At 41.4% G+C, this 15,689-nt stretch overlaps 1 protein-coding gene across 1 annotated transcript in view; it reads right to left on the bottom strand.

The window, feature by feature from the left end:
• LOC309545285 (pancreatic secretory granule membrane major glycoprotein GP2-like) overlaps positions 1 to 15,689 on the bottom strand; it is a gene marked incomplete at both ends in the record, with an annotated part of 51,629 nt that overhangs the window by 15,866 nt on the left and 20,074 nt on the right. The window contains 3 exons of the mRNA XM_082244423.1: positions 2,707 to 2,863; positions 8,380 to 8,619; positions 14,790 to 14,944. Of these exons, the coding sequence (XP_082100549.1) occupies positions 2,707 to 2,863; positions 8,380 to 8,619; positions 14,790 to 14,944 (552 nt within the window). The remainder of the gene's footprint in view (positions 1 to 2,706; positions 2,864 to 8,379; positions 8,620 to 14,789; positions 14,945 to 15,689) is intronic.

The following is a 15,689-nucleotide window of genomic DNA, read 5'->3' as shown; positions in this document are numbered from 1 at the left end:
TACTGATATGATTATTTGACTAAAACTGTATATCATGCTGGGGCTAATAGATGTACAACAACAGAAGAGTCCAGGTTCTCTACTCTTTGTAGGAAGTTGCTTATGTTCAGCAGTCAGGACCTACCCCTATTTAATTTGGTCTAAGTAACATAACATTCATGTGCTAAATATTTGTATATTTAGATTTGTTATTATATATATCTATTATATTTATTATATATTAGATAAATATTATATTATGTTATTATATTTATTTATTATATTTATTATATATTAGATAAATATTTGTGAGATTTTGTATTGTGCGTATAAGTGGGCAAAAAAGTGAAAAAATGGACGTGTCTTTAGATATCATACATGACTTGGATTATATCCCTACAACTATTCACATGTTGTATTAAAATACTGTATTCATTCACTACCTAAACATTTTTTTTTAACCATAATTGACTAAACTGACATTGTATATACTCTGACAGTAAGTATAGTTCAGGCTTCAGGAAAGAGGCAGAGTGGGAATGTAGGTCCAGGTAAGTACCCACAAAGCACTAATGCTTTTTTTTCTTCTAATGACATCGACAAATTGGAGCTTATCTTCCTCCCACTGACACCAATAATTTGGGGTTTATTTAAGGTACTAAAATCAACAATTTGGGACTTATTTTATCCCACTGACAACAATGATTTTAGGCTTATTTTATCCCACTGACTGTGATATGGGGTTTATATTTTCCAACTGAAAACAACAATGGTGTTATTTTTGCTGTTACCTACACCAAGGATTTGGGGCTTTTTTTGCTAACATTGACACCAACAATGGGTTTGTTTTATCCCACTAACACCAAAAAGACAAAACCCTCACACTGGCAACAATGATTTGGGGTTTATTTAATCCCACTGACACCAACTATTTGGGCCTTTGTTTTTGTCTTACTAGCAGTGGTGGAACTACCAGGGTCGCAAAGGTTGCACCTGCGACTGGGCCCTGGCATTCCGTCACTGTCGGGGGACCCCAGCATGGTTGCTTGCCGCAGGGCTCTGAGATGAGAGCGTCTCTCTTTTACAGCCTAGAACCTGCACTAACAGTTCCTCCCCTCTCGCACGGATGGGAGAGGAAAGAGCCGATCTGCTCCTTCTCCTCCCGCCCCTCTCCTCTTGTGTGCACCACGGGAAGTGTGAAGCTAAGCAGCTAAATTTTATCATTCAGCTTCTGCTTTTTCTGTGGTGCACACAGAAGGAGAGAGGGATGGGCACTGATAAGCAGCATTGATGAGCAATGAAAGGTGGCACTGATAGGCGGCATTGATGAGCACTGATAGGTGGCACTAAAATGCAGCACTGATAGATGGCATTAATGAGCACTGATAGGTGGCACTAATGGGCAATGAAAGGCTGCACTGATGGACACTGATAGGCAGCATTGATGAGCACTGATAGATGGCACTGATAGGCGGTGTAAACAATGTATTGACAGTCTTGCCAATTAATGGCTCTCCTTTCCTCACACAGACACAGCATGGGAGGAAAGGACTGCCGATAAACGGTAAGTCTATTTGCATGTAATCAACTGATCACATGGTATAGGGCTGCTGTGATTGGCCCTTTACCGTGATCTGTGATCAGCCGAAGGACAGAGCAGTCACAGAGTTCTCTGGATGCATGCCCCAGGGGGCACGCGGGAGGCAGGGTTCTAGGAGGATGTCCATGGATGCCCTCCCAGAACTGGAAGCCCGGGGCTCAGATGGAAGGGGGAGGGTGTGGGTCAGGGCGGCCCTTCATGGTTTCTTGCACCGTGGCCCTGAAGGTTCTAGTTATGTCTCTGCTCACTAGCTCCATATAGGGCTAATCTTATCCCACTGACATCATCCTTAAGCCTTATATTATTTTGATGACACCTATGCTATGGACCTTAGGTTATCACACTGACTTCAATGATTTGGGGTTTATTTAATCCAATTACCACTAATAATATAGAACCTATTTTATCCCACTTACACCAACAATAGGGATATTGTTGTATCCCATGTACTTTTTTTAACCCAATGACACAAAATTTGGGGGATTGTACACTAAAGTGGATTATCCCACAAACACTAACAATGGGTTTTAATGTTGCTCCAACTGACACTAATGATTTGGCTTATTTTGCTATCACTGACACCAGCAATTGCCTTCTTTTATCCCACTAACACCAAAAATATGCAGCTGTTTTACTTTTGACACCAATAATATGGAGCTTATTCTATTCCACGTGTAATAACAATATTGGGTTTATTGTCCTCCCCTGACACCATTGGTGGGGCTCTTTTCTCTTTCTTGAGTCCAGTGATATGGGTTTTATTTTATCCCGCTAGCACCAAATATGGGGTATGTTTTTCCTCATTGACCCCAATGATATGAGGCTTATTTTATCCCACTGGCATCAATGACATAGGGCTTATTTTCCTTCGACTTACAGCTATGGTGAGGCTTTTTATTTTCTCACATTGACTTCAATGATTTTAGGTTTGTTTTATCCCCCTAACAACATTAATGGGGCTTATTTATTAGTGCACATTGTGTTGATCTAGGTCAGAATGCTTCTGTTTTTTTGATTTAGCTTTTAGTGTCATCGGCTACTCCTTTCAAATCTAACAAACACAATCTGGATTGCTCTTTTAGATAGATAAACTGCAAAAGATATTTGACAGGTATGTTAAACCTTACCAAGGCACAATTAGATGAGCAGAGAGCGACATTAGCGGAGAGCATGACACTGTTAAAGCCAGTTAGCAGGAACACTTGCATTGCGAACCGTGCTTCGTTGCCGACTCCATTTGCTAGCACAGTCATTTGGTTGGCAAGTACACCGCTGGCTGGGCACCTGGACACAAAATCAGTCAATTTTAAATTATTGTAGTGGGTATTTTAAAAGTATTCTAAAAAAACAATACTGGAAAATCATATTATAGTAAGACAAAATGTAACACACGAAAAAATCTTGACCTGAATTCCTACATAAATAGAAATATAATTATCTTCAGTACTCCAGGAACAGATTTAAATAATATATTAATTGATACCACTAGGTTAAAAAAAAAAAAAAAAAAAACAAGCAAATAATGGTAGCAAGCATGGCAAAGTAAATCTTTTGAAGTGACACAAATGTTGTGAAGGAATACATTATAATGTTATAGGGCCTTAGAAGGCACAGTTCTGCTTAAAGTGTTACTAAACCCACAACAGTAAAATCAATCTGTATATGCAGTAAAGCATGTTTTATACTCACTGTGGGTTAATCCTCCGCATTGTGTAAAAAGGCTGTTTGAACCTGTATGCACAGATCCTCTTCTTGCATTGTCCCAAAAACATTCGAATAAGACAGAGTTAGTGGAGTCAGTCTGCACATGCTCAGTTTGGTGTATTGCTATAGAATTTTTTTTTTTTTTCTTGGGAGAGTGCATGTGATTAGCTCAGGGCAAATCAGAGCTGTCCAGACAGAGGGTCAGGGATCCTGCATCCTGATAGGGCAGTGAGAGCAGTATGAAAACTCCTACTAAAAGCTTTAACCAGGCACTGATAGAAGCCACAAGCCTGCTATATACGGCTAATGAGAAACGGTATTTAGAAGTTTGTATTTACTAAAACGATTGCATGTTCTGTGTACTGTGGGAGACCAGATATAGTGAATGCAGGGTCCTGGGTCTAGTAACACTTTAATGTTAATGGTGAAATAATATAGATAGCTTGCTTATTCCTTGAGTACTGCCTTGGATACAGACACTGTGACAGCTCTAATTGTAAGTGTTCTAAATGGCAGGCAAACCCAATATTGCAAGAAAATATAAACAATTTATTAATCTTTTTTGAACTTTAGTGTCTGCAGGCGCATCATACAACTACCTACTTTTAAAACATATGTCAGGCAAAAAGCATATTCAGTACATCTCCACTAGTGATGAGCCGAACACCCCCCTGTTCGGTTCACAGGGGAAATGTTCTAGCGAACATATGAACTCCATTAAAGTCTATGGGACACGAACATGAAAAATCAAAAGTCCTAATTTTAAAGGCTTAAATGCAAGTTATTGGCCCAAAAAAAGTGTATGGAGACCTGGGTATTGCCCTGAGGGACATGAATCAATGCAAACATTTTTTTTTTAAACAATCGTTTTTACAGGAGCAGTGATTTTAAGAATGCTTAAAGTGAAAGAATAAAAATGAAAAAGTCCTAAAATATCGTGCCTGGGGGGTCCCCTTACCGTGCCTGTAAAGTGGTGCATTTGTACAATGTATATAGCCTGCTGCAGCAATACTGACATTTCTAAAGGAAAAAATGTAATTTAAAGCGGAGTTCCGCCTCCCCCTCCAAAAATTAAAAGCCAGCAGCTGCACATACTGTAGCTGCTGACTTTTAATATTAGGACACTTACCTGTCCTGGAGTCCAGCGATGTCGGCACCGCAGCCGATGTTTCCATCGGCTGTCGGGTGCTGCCGCCGCCATTGCTGGTAAGGGAACCGGGCAGTGAAGCCTTGCGGCTTCACAGGCAGGTCCCTACTGTACATGTGCAGAGTGCGCTGCGCATTCATACTGGCACGCCAGTGGAGGAGGAAGGAGGGTGCCGAGCTTCCGAGGGACGGCGCCGCTGTGCCGTATCCCAGAAGTTGGGAAGAGTACCTGTCAAAAACATTTACCCATTCCCCCCTGAAAGGGGCCAAATGGGGCACAGGAGGGGGGGAGGAAACAAAAGAGCGGAAGTTCTACTTTTGGGTGGAACTCCGCTTTAAACTTGCTCACAGCTGTAATGTATTGTCTGCTCCCAGCAATTCAGATAAAAAAAATGAAAAAGAAATGGCGTGGGATCCCCCCAAAATCCATACCAGGCTCCTCGGGTCTGTTATGGATTTTAAGGGGAACCCTATGCCAAAATTAAAAAAAAACGGCGTGGGGTTCCCCCTAAAATCCATTCCAGACCCTTATCCAAGCACACAGCCTGGCAGGCCAGGTGGGGGCGCCCCCCCTGAACCATACCAGGCCACGTGCCCTCAACAAGGGGGGGTGGGCGCTTTGGGGCAGGGGAGCACTGCCCCCCCCACACCAAAGCATCTTGCCCCATGTTGATGGGGACAGGGGTTCTCTTCCCCACAACCCTGGGCTGTGGTTGTGGGGGTCTGCGGGGGGGAGGCTTATTGAAAACTGGAAGCCCCCTTTAACAAGGGGGCCCCCAGGTCCTGGGCCCCCCCATGTGAATGGATATCGGGTACATCGCACCCCTACCCATTCACCAAAAAAGTGTACAAAAAAATAAAGACAAAAGCCAGTTTTGGACAAGTCCTTTATTATAAAATAAATATAAAAATAAAAAAATAGTGTCACCCGATGATCAGTCGCCCGCCCGTCCGCCCGAAAAATAGAAAAAAAAAAGAAGCTCCTGTTTCTTCAGACACTTTCTGCGCTAATGAGCTGTTTGAGTTTGACAGCTCTTTTATAGGGATCTGACATCACGAGCCGCCCCACAATGCACTGCTTAGGTGCAGTGAATAAATTACTGACGTCATGTAATTTATTCACTGAACCTGAGCAGTGCATTATGGGGCGGCTCGTGACGTGAGATCCCTATAAAAGAGCTGTCAAACTCAAACAGCTGATTAGCGTGGAAAGCATCCGAAGAAGCAGGAGCTTCTTTTTTTTTTTTCTATTTTTCAGGCGGGTGGGCGACTGATCATCAGGGGACACTATTTTTTTTATTTTTTAATAAAGGACTTGTCCAAAACTGGCTTTTATCTTTATTTTGTTGTACACTTTCTTGGTGAATGGGTAGGGGTACGATGTACCTGATATCCATTCACTTGGGGGGGGGGCGGGATCTGGGGTATCTTGTTAAAGGGGGCTTCCAGATTTCGATAAGCCTCCCCCCGCAGACCCCCACAACCACAGCCCAGGGTTGTGGGGAAGAGGCCCCTGTCTGGTATGGTTCAGGAGGGGGGTGTTCGCTCGCCTCCACCCCCATCCTGGCCAGCCAGGCTGTGTGCTCGGATAAGGGTCTGGTATGAATTCTAGGGGGAACCCCACGCTGTTTTTTTTTTTTAATTTTGGTATGGACTGGGGGGGACCCACGCCGTTTTTTCAGCAACACTAACATGAACTGACATAAACTGAAGTGCCTATATATATAAATATACAGCCGGTGATTTATTGGAATCAGAGGTCAGAGTCCATGATAATGCAGGAACTCGAAGTTCCCACAAAGAAGCCCATTTGTTCGTCATTCGACGAATGAGCGAACAGCCAATGTTTGATTCGAACTCGAAGCTCATCCCTAATCTCCACAATACATGTACATTTCCCCATGTTTTATCTCTTTGAAGACCCTCCAAATACCTGTTGATCTGCCAGAAATTAGCACTGTTGGAGAACGACATCACAGTTACAGAAAAAGGAGGAGCTACCCAGAAAATCAACATTTCATGCCTGTGAAGTGGACTTCTTTGCACTTTTAATGAACATAACAGAATTCAGCGGCATGGGTTGGAGGAGAGGTCTAGATATTACTGAAAAGTTTTACTATAGCACAGACACAGGAAAAAAATTAAAGACAAGGAAAGTCAAAGAAAAGTCACAATCCTTACTTGAATATTTGTTCTGGGTCAGAAGCTTAAATAATTGAAGGTAAAGTGTCATCATAATAGTTAGTCAACTAGCATATGCAAAATGAGAAAGGTTTCCTTTAAAGTTGATCTAAACCTTAAATGGATGGCATTTAGTTTGCTAAAGCACTGCATCTCATAAACAATTGCCATGTATTTTTTTTCATAGAACGCTGTTTTCAGATTTTTTTTTTTTTTTTCATTTTTTGCATCTCTGTTCTGTTGACCTCCTTAAGACATTTCCTGATAGGGTCTGTTTTTTTAAAAAAAAATTCATTGTAAATGTCGTAGCATTTGTGCAAAGGTCACAAATAATGCCACTAATTTCCTATTTAGGTCTGTAGCACCCTCTAGTGTATGCTACTAGAAGAGTAGTGTAGGTAAAAGCATTTGGCCACCACTAGGATTAAAACCTGAGTCACTGAATCTGGGTCAGGGTTACTAGAGGACAGGGCTGGATGACTCATCCTGGCAGCTCTTTAGTGCCTCCCTCTGGTAGCTGGAATATTGAAGAATGTTCTAGAAGTGGAGGGCGGAGGTGAGGGGGAGCTGCCATGAATATTTATGGGACCTCAGCCAATCCCCAGAACTGGGCTGGCAGGGGGACTGAGAAAACCCCATAAATCAGCAGTATCAATGCTCTCTAAATACAGTGTTGTGCTCAGGTCTTCATCCTTGTCCTGGGGGAAACGCCATGGAAGTGTGCCAGTCAGGGAGGACTAGGGAGATGTGCCAGTCAGGAAGGACTGGGGAAGAGTGCCAGTAAGGAAGGACTGGGGAAGCAAGCAGCCAGGTGGACTTGTATCTTCTGCAGCAGTGGAACTGGACTCAGGGTCTACAAGAAGGCAGAAGGATATGCTGTTCACTCTATATTGTGCTACCTTTATCCACAAAGGGACAGGAAGTTCCCAGCCTGTAATGGATAGTTGCTGAATTAACACTAATAACCGTTAGTTCCCCTGGAGTGATCAGCAGGAGCTGTACATGGGATCTGAAATTGTGCAGGAGGAAGGAATAAAAGAGGAATTTGTGTTTATGGGGGGGGGGGGGGGGGTTGTCCCCCTTGTTCATAGTTCTGGACATTTTTCCATTTTTCATTTTTCAAGTTGGACATCCCATAGATTCCCTACCCCATCCAAGTTATCAACTCCTAAATGAAACAACAAAAACAAGCCAAGGAATGTTTTCTGTGCTGTACAATTGCACTAAGTTTGTGCAGGAGGAAGGAAAAAAAAGGGGACATTGTATAAATAAGGAGGGAGTTGCCCCCCTTGTTCATAGTCCTGGACATTTTTCATTTTTTCAAGTTGGACAGCCCATAAATTCCCAGCCGCATCCAAGTTTAAAACCCCTAAAAAAAAAAAAACAACAAAAACAAGCCAATGTGTTGGAATGCATTAAGGAAATGCTGTGTGCCTGGCCATGTAGCAGTGGGGAATCCTAACTCAGCTCTCCTACAAGGGGTGTGCTACAAGTCTATGGAGAGTTAATGTGCTGGTGATGTAAACACCAGGGGAGGTTAGCGCCATCACAGTTTATATGAGCTTTTAGATACAGGTTTTAGATCAACTTTAAGTTCTTTACTTTGTTGTTCTGGGTACAGTCCATAGTTTTGCCCAAAATACTTTTTTCTGAACAGTTTGACTGCATTACTTATTACATATATATTGAAGTCAGTATGTCTTTAGTATCAAAAAGTGGATAAAGAACTCACAGACTTATTTTTTGTCTTCATGATTTTTTGTACTTACCCATTTGTAAGTAGATTATATACTGGGGTAACAGCTCCTCCAGGAAAGGCATTCATGGTCATTACTTTGACTTTAAATGTACTGGCATCCAGGTTTGGTATGATCACTGAAACATAGATAGTATCATCCACATACAATGGGTCAGTATCCGCGAGCAAAGTGGTAAATGAACTGTCTTTATAAACACCCATGTTTACGGCAAGGTTAGCGTTTATTCCAGGAACGCTTATTGAAGAAGACCTAAAAAAAAAACAAAAAAAAAAAACACATGGCCTGAGCTCACTACACAATGTGTGAACATGTGTGACACATGTAAAAGGATCTGCAAAGTTTATACAAAACTTATGAACTTACGTATCCTGCCAATATCACAGATTTTGGAATTGGCTACTAATCCTTGGATACACTAAGGCCTCTTACACACGATACTCCTGTTTGAGCATCTCCTTTTTCTGCCGTAAATTTGTCTTATTGAAATGCGCGCATTTTTGCTCTAATTTGCGTCTTTTCGCGCAAATGTATTCTCGCGGTTTTGTAAAATATGCAAATTAGCATTTTGCAGATTAACAGTATGTTCGTGTGCGTTCATTTGCGTGTATTCGCACGCAAATGTGCGCATTAGGCGTTAATTACTGTCCAAAAATGCAGATTTTTCTATTTTGTTCTTACTGAAGAATACGCAGCGCTCATTTACGCGCCTGTGTGCATAGGCACATTAGAATGAATGGGCTGTATTTTAGCTCATAAAAGTGTGCAAGGGTCCTAATTCAGTATAATTCCTTACGTATAGGATTATGGCTAGGCTGCATATGACTGATAGGATAGGATCATGGCTAGGCTGAATAATTCACCATCACACTTACTGTACTTCTATGAGCTTTTACATTCTAAGAATGTTGACCAATGATGGTGCTGGATTGCAATGAAGTAACCCAGCATTCCAAACTTGGCAAAAAGTTGTTTATTTTTACTCAAAGTGTAACTCCAGCTAAACATTCTGTTTTATTTTTTAAAAAGTGCAGAAAAGGGTAATAAATCATGTTAGGTTTGAGGGCCCATTCACATTGGAATGCACATGTGTTTGTGGGCGCTACTGTGTGTTTAAATTTTGACAACCTATTCAATAGGCTATAAAAGGCACAGAAATGCTCAAAAAGTAAGGCAGATGTGACTTTTGAAAATCGCACCACACCAAACTGCATGGTACTGTGGTACCATGTGGTTTAATGGCCACAAATGAGCTGCATTTGCTAGATGCGTTTGGGGTGCCATTAACCAAGGGCAGCACTTTGCTGTTCTGTATGGGAAACATGCACAGAAACACGTTTGGTGTGGTGTCTGGTGTGAACAGACCCTGATTGCTTTTAGAAAAAAATTCTTTACTTCCTAAATTGGTAAACATTGCCTTCCTGGTAGAAAGCTAGGAGAAGCTTCCCAAAGGGGGGTCCTTGTATTTGTAACATCCAAACAATGGTTCTTACCCTTTACTGTTCTACTAAAAAATAAAGCATCTTTTCACACTAATTAGGACGTTAAAATACAACACTCTGGAAATCAACAAACTAAAATAAGTGCAGACCCGAACCGCAAACCTAATTAAAGTCTATGGGACCCGAATTCGAAAAACCAAAAGTCCCCAAATTAAAGGCTTACAGTATATGCAAGTTATTGGACATAAAAAGGGTATGGGGCCTGGGTACTGCCCTGGAGGACATGTATCAATGCACAAAAAACTTTTAAAAAATAATGTTTTTAAATGAACAGTTTTTTTTTTTTTTGATGCTTGAAGTAAGACAATAAAAATGAAAAATTCCTTTAAATATAATGCCTGGGGGGTCCACTTTAGTCTGCCTGTAAAGTGGAACATCTGTACCATGTATAGAACCTGCTGCAGCAAAACTGACATTTATAAAGAAAAAAAATGGTATTTAAATTAATTTATCCTATAAGCTTTCTTTATTTTGTAAACAACGGCTCAGGGAGCCAGTCTGTATGATAAGGCCACAAATTAGTGCACTCGGAACAAGGGTAGAGATTTTTTGGATAAATTCTGGTCTCTTTGGCAGACTTTGGATGGAAATAAAGTTTCGCACCACAGTGTGCAAGTCTTATGTGAAGAAGCCAAATTATAGTACATTCAGGCCAAGATTAACATTTTTTTTTTTTAAATAAAGTCTGGTGTCTCATTTGCAGGCTTTGGATAGAAGTAACATGTGTAGAAAAATTGGTCTTTGGGTGTTGATAGTGCCTTCATACTGTAACCCTCTAGAGGTACTCTTGATGAAAGCAAGAATTGGCCTTGCTGAAAAAATGTTAATTATTTGCCCCGATCAAGCAGCTGCGTAAAAACTGGTCTTTGGGTGTTGAGGGTGCTTTCACACCGTAACCCTATAGAGGTACTCTTGATGAAAGCAAGAATTGGCTTGCTGTAAAAAATTGGAATGATATGCCCTGGTCAAACAGCTGCGGAAAAATTGGTCTTTGGATGTTGATGGTGCCTTTACACCGTAACCCTATAGAGGTACTCTTGAGCAAAGCAAGAATTGGCTTGCTGTAAAAAAGTTTAATTATATGCCCTGGTCAAACAGCTGCGGAAAATATGGTCTTTGGATGTTGGTGAAGCCTTCACACCATAACCCTATAGAGGTACTCTTGATGAAAGCAAGAATTAGCTATGCTGTAAAAAATAAAAATGATATGCACCTGTCAAACAGGTGCGGAAAAAATGGTCTTTGGGTGTTAATTATGCCCATGAAACCTATACCATAAAAATAGTTTTAAGATAAAATCAACTCCCAAAAACACTTAATCAGCAACCTCGACATCAGGGGCTTCATAGCTGCTGCTAATTCAGGAATGATTCATTTTGACAAATGTCAGCCAGTCAACTGAGTCTGTGGACAGAAACACTCTTTTATCTGTCACAAGACCTTCAGCAGCACTAACTTCCCCTTCAGAAAGCATGATGCAGGGCAGCCCAGCAAGTCAATTGCATACTAGGCAAATTCTGGCCAGTGGTCTATTCTCATGACCCAGTAACCCAGTGGATCTGTTCCTGAAATTATCAGGGTTTTTATTTGTGAGTTAATAGCCACAAATATTTTTCAGTGCCTGGGCACTGGGATAGGCAGAAAACTTTGAGGCACAAAGAGGGATTTATTCTGCAGCAAACATTACAAATTTGGCAGCTGAGGTCCAGCTTTGGAAACACCATGTAGCAACTATTTTTCAGGAGCCTCCTGGGAGTGAAGAGAAGGGAATCCTGTCATCATCACAGAATGTGGGAGATTTATTGAAATGGAAGAAGTATAGCCAAAAAGCCAAAGCTCTACTTCCGACTGGCCCTACAAAACCTCCTTCCCCTATGGATCACAGGAGTACAGTTTGATCGCTCTGATCTCAGTGTAGAGGCAGCGGAGGACAGATGAAGCATCTGATCCATGCTGCATCCACCTAGGTAAGCATGGATGTTTGTTTGTTTTTTTTTAACCCAAACTTCTCTTTTAAATTCTGTAAAATAAATGCTAGTCCTATAAAACAGCTGCTGGAAATCTGAACTGTGAACAAAGGTAGGTGTACAGAATAAAATGTAGCACACCACACTGCAATCCACAGTAAAGAAATTATAACCTTTTACATTTTGGATACGAGGTTAAAAAAAAAAAATTCTTCCTATATCCTCACTAAGTAGGTTCCCCTCACTACCTGTCCCTGTGAATGGCAGTGCATTGTTATTGGCTGGACGCCCCTATCTTTTTTACAGTGCGGTATATTTGGTTTGACAAAGGCGGTTAGAAATGATTGCGTACTGTCCGTGATACTTTTTCTATTTGCTCTAACATACAATTTTTCAGAATAAGGTTTCCAAAGCTTGTCCTGAAAAATTGTATGTTAATGCAAATAAAAAAAATTATTATGGACAGTATTTAATTGTTTCTGTTGTAAGTGCACTAATACGGCCACAATCACCTCAAGCACAAAGGCAGTTAGTAACAGTGTCCCTAGTCGCTAATGGTCTCTCTGAAAGGATTTATGGAGATCGTGCTCAAGAAACGGATGACAATAAGAATGAATAAAGTAGCAAGATCCTCAAAACATTGGTGAAAAATGCATGAGGCTGAATAAAATAACATTGCTTTTAACATGTAGTTTGATGGAATTTTAAAGTGGTTGTAATTGAGCCCTTTTTTTTTTTTACATTTGAAGGTGTCAACCTTTTCACATAAACAAAGGTACATATAAAGATTGCATGAAGGTGTTCAGGAAGTTCACATAATTGTGATATGCTGGAGGCCTGAAGAGATGAGCTCTTGCTATCATGTGCAAGTATATACAGTTTTCCTGCACATTATGGCACAGCTACTTACTAGCATGCAGTTCTCCAGTGCTAGCAGGTTCAGGCTCACTGTAGCCACTCAATACCCTGCAGCCAACACCTTCTCCTCCACTTCTTCCAGCTCCCTTATCTGTCCTTGGGGGCCACTAATAATGTACATGTTGTACATAGGCACGCTATCTCTGGCACCTGTCTCTACTTTTGGCATCATATAGATACTCATACCTCCCAACTTTTAACTTGAGAATGAGGGACATTCCAGAGAGATAGTGACAAAAAGTGGGCACGGCCAAACATGATAATGGGCTTAAGGGCTATGGTTAAACAAAATCTGGGCTTCTTAGTACCTATAAAATATGGTTTGATTGCTGTGCCACAAACTGCAATCTTCAGTGTGAACCAACCCTTAGGGAGAGAAATCGGAGAGAGGGAAGGATCACTGTTATATGGAAGGAAGGATCACTATGCTATATAGAAGAAAGGAAGGAGGGATCATTATGGCACATGGAAGGCAGGAAGGAAGGATCACTTTGTTATATGAAAGGCAAGAAGGATTACTATGGCACATGGAAGGCAGAAAGGATCACTATGACATATGAAGGCAGGAGGGATCACTATCGTACATGGAAGACAGGAAGGATCACTATGGCACATACAAGGCAGGAAGGATCACTATGGCACATGGAAGGTGGGATGTATCACTATGGCACATGGAAGGTGGGAAGTATCAATATGGCACATGGAAGGCAGGAAGGATCACTAAGACACATGGAAAGCAGGAAGGATGACTAAGGCATATGGAAAGCAGGAAGAAAGGATCACTAAGGCACATGGAAGGAAAGAAGAGAGGAAGGGGTGAGTTCAGTCACAGGCTTTTACTCACCCAAAGCTGGCTGCTCTCTCGAGGGTCAGGCAGTGACATTATGTGCACCGCTTCAAAATTCCCACCCACACAACCCCTTCACAGCCACAGTATAGGCTGTACGTGGGTTTGTGGGCAGACACAAGGGGACATGCGGAGGAGTTGGAACAGATCTAGCCTACCTCCTCTCCCATTCTGTAGAGAGGGCAGACAAGCTGGTGGGCGGGTAAGTGGGCAGGCAGGGGAGGTTGGGGGACTATGCGGCGCACACTGACAGGTAGATTTAAGTGCTGGAACATGTTCCAGCATTGGGGTCCACTGCGGGATTCAGCCCAGATTAGCTGGACACTGGGATTTATTTGATATCCCGGGACGGTCACGGTAAAGCAAGGTCCATAAAGACATGAATGAGCAAGTTTGGGGTGTAGGAATTTAACGGGCCTGCACAAAGTCCTGACCTCTACCCGATAGAACACCTTTGGGATGAATTAATGTGTAGACTGCAAATCAGGCCATCTCGTCTGACATCAGTGCCTGACCTCACAAATGCGCTTCTGGAAGAATGGTCAAACTTTCCCAAAGACACACTCCTAAACCTTGTGGACAGCCTTCCCAGAAGAGTTGAAGCTGTTATAGCTGCAAAGGGTGGGCCAGCTCAATATTGAACCCTATGGACTAAGACTAAAGTTCATGTGCGTGTAAAGGCAGGCGTCCCAATACTTTTGGTAATATAGTGTATTTACACACATACACACACGCACATAAATCCTTTTAACAAATGCAGATTGAACCTGCCTTTGCACTGCCAGGTAAACTATTTGTTTTTGAGTGTACTGTAGGAGGAGATGGAGCAGGTCATGACTCAGGAAGACACCTCCACCTCCCCATCTACTGCTCTGCATTGTTCTCCTGATTGAGCTTCCACTAGGGCTGAGAACGGAGGAGCTCACAGCAGGAGCTTGATCTACAGCCTCTCTCAACCAGGATGCTACAGCACCCCTGATGACCTTAGTCAGCCCCCTGGTCAAGAAAGGCTGATTTAGATTTTAACCACTTTTATAGAGTCACTGCCCTGGAACTAGTAGGTGTTCTGCGTGCCCAGGAATGGCTGCTTGCATGAGAGCCTACCACCAACACAGTACAATTTGCAAATTAGATATTTTCAAATTGGCATTGTTAGCACATGTTTTTTGTGTATTATATGATAATTACCCAAGTATTGGCTTCAGTGTGACATTGAGCTGAATGTTTGTATTAAAAGAGAAAATGCAAGACACATTCATAATAATTTGTTTCCGTATTTGAACTGGATATAGCACACCAGGAATGTACACCTTATTCGCATACGAGACATAGGTTGCATTTTGCTGTAACGAGAATAGCACAGTTCATTAAACAAGGTCAGAAAACACACAGCTCCATAATAAATGCAAAACAACAAATATTTAATTTTATTTAATTTTTTGCATTCATTTCTGCCAGTAATTTTTTACACCACTCTTGTTAAAAAAATTATTTTTTGTATTCAAGCTATTTTAGAGTTGGTATACAGTATGTGTGCTAGCTGGAAATCTGTAACCAATCAAAATCCTTTGTTTAATTTTCAAACTTGGATTTTTTTAGAGCCCTTGCACCTTGTTTCTGTAATTAAAGAGACCATACCACCACCTGGTACTTCTAAAATAAAGGCAGGCAGGGAAACTGTATTAACCCCTTTGCTGCCAGAGCCGTCTTTACATTTTTTGCACAAATGTTTAAAAAAAACCATTTTATTTTTTTGATGGTGATGAATACTTAAAGCATAACTCCACTTTTGTTGAGAAAGAAAAATTCCCCTCTGGGTGATCTCTGTACATTGCAATGAATTTAATAAACTTAAATTTATTTTCATGACTAACAACCAGCTTCTGCAAAATCAGGACTCTAAAGAAGAAAGTTGCAAGCTCTACATCCCTTTAGATGTCATTTCCTATTGGGAGTATCTTACCAAAAATTAAATTTTTGCTGCAGGGGATGCTAAAAATCTGACTTGTATCTTATTGTAGAATTCTGGGAAAATCAGTGAGCCAATCAGCAGACACCCTGGTGAATAAAATAGTGGTAGATCTAATT

The sequence above is a fragment of the Pelophylax lessonae genome (genome assembly GCF_965119305.1).
Source record: "Pelophylax lessonae genome assembly, chromosome: 2".
NCBI classification, from domain to species: Eukaryota; Metazoa; Chordata; class Amphibia; order Anura; family Ranidae; genus Pelophylax; species Pelophylax lessonae.
This window is presented reverse-complemented; position numbering and strand designations above follow the sequence as displayed.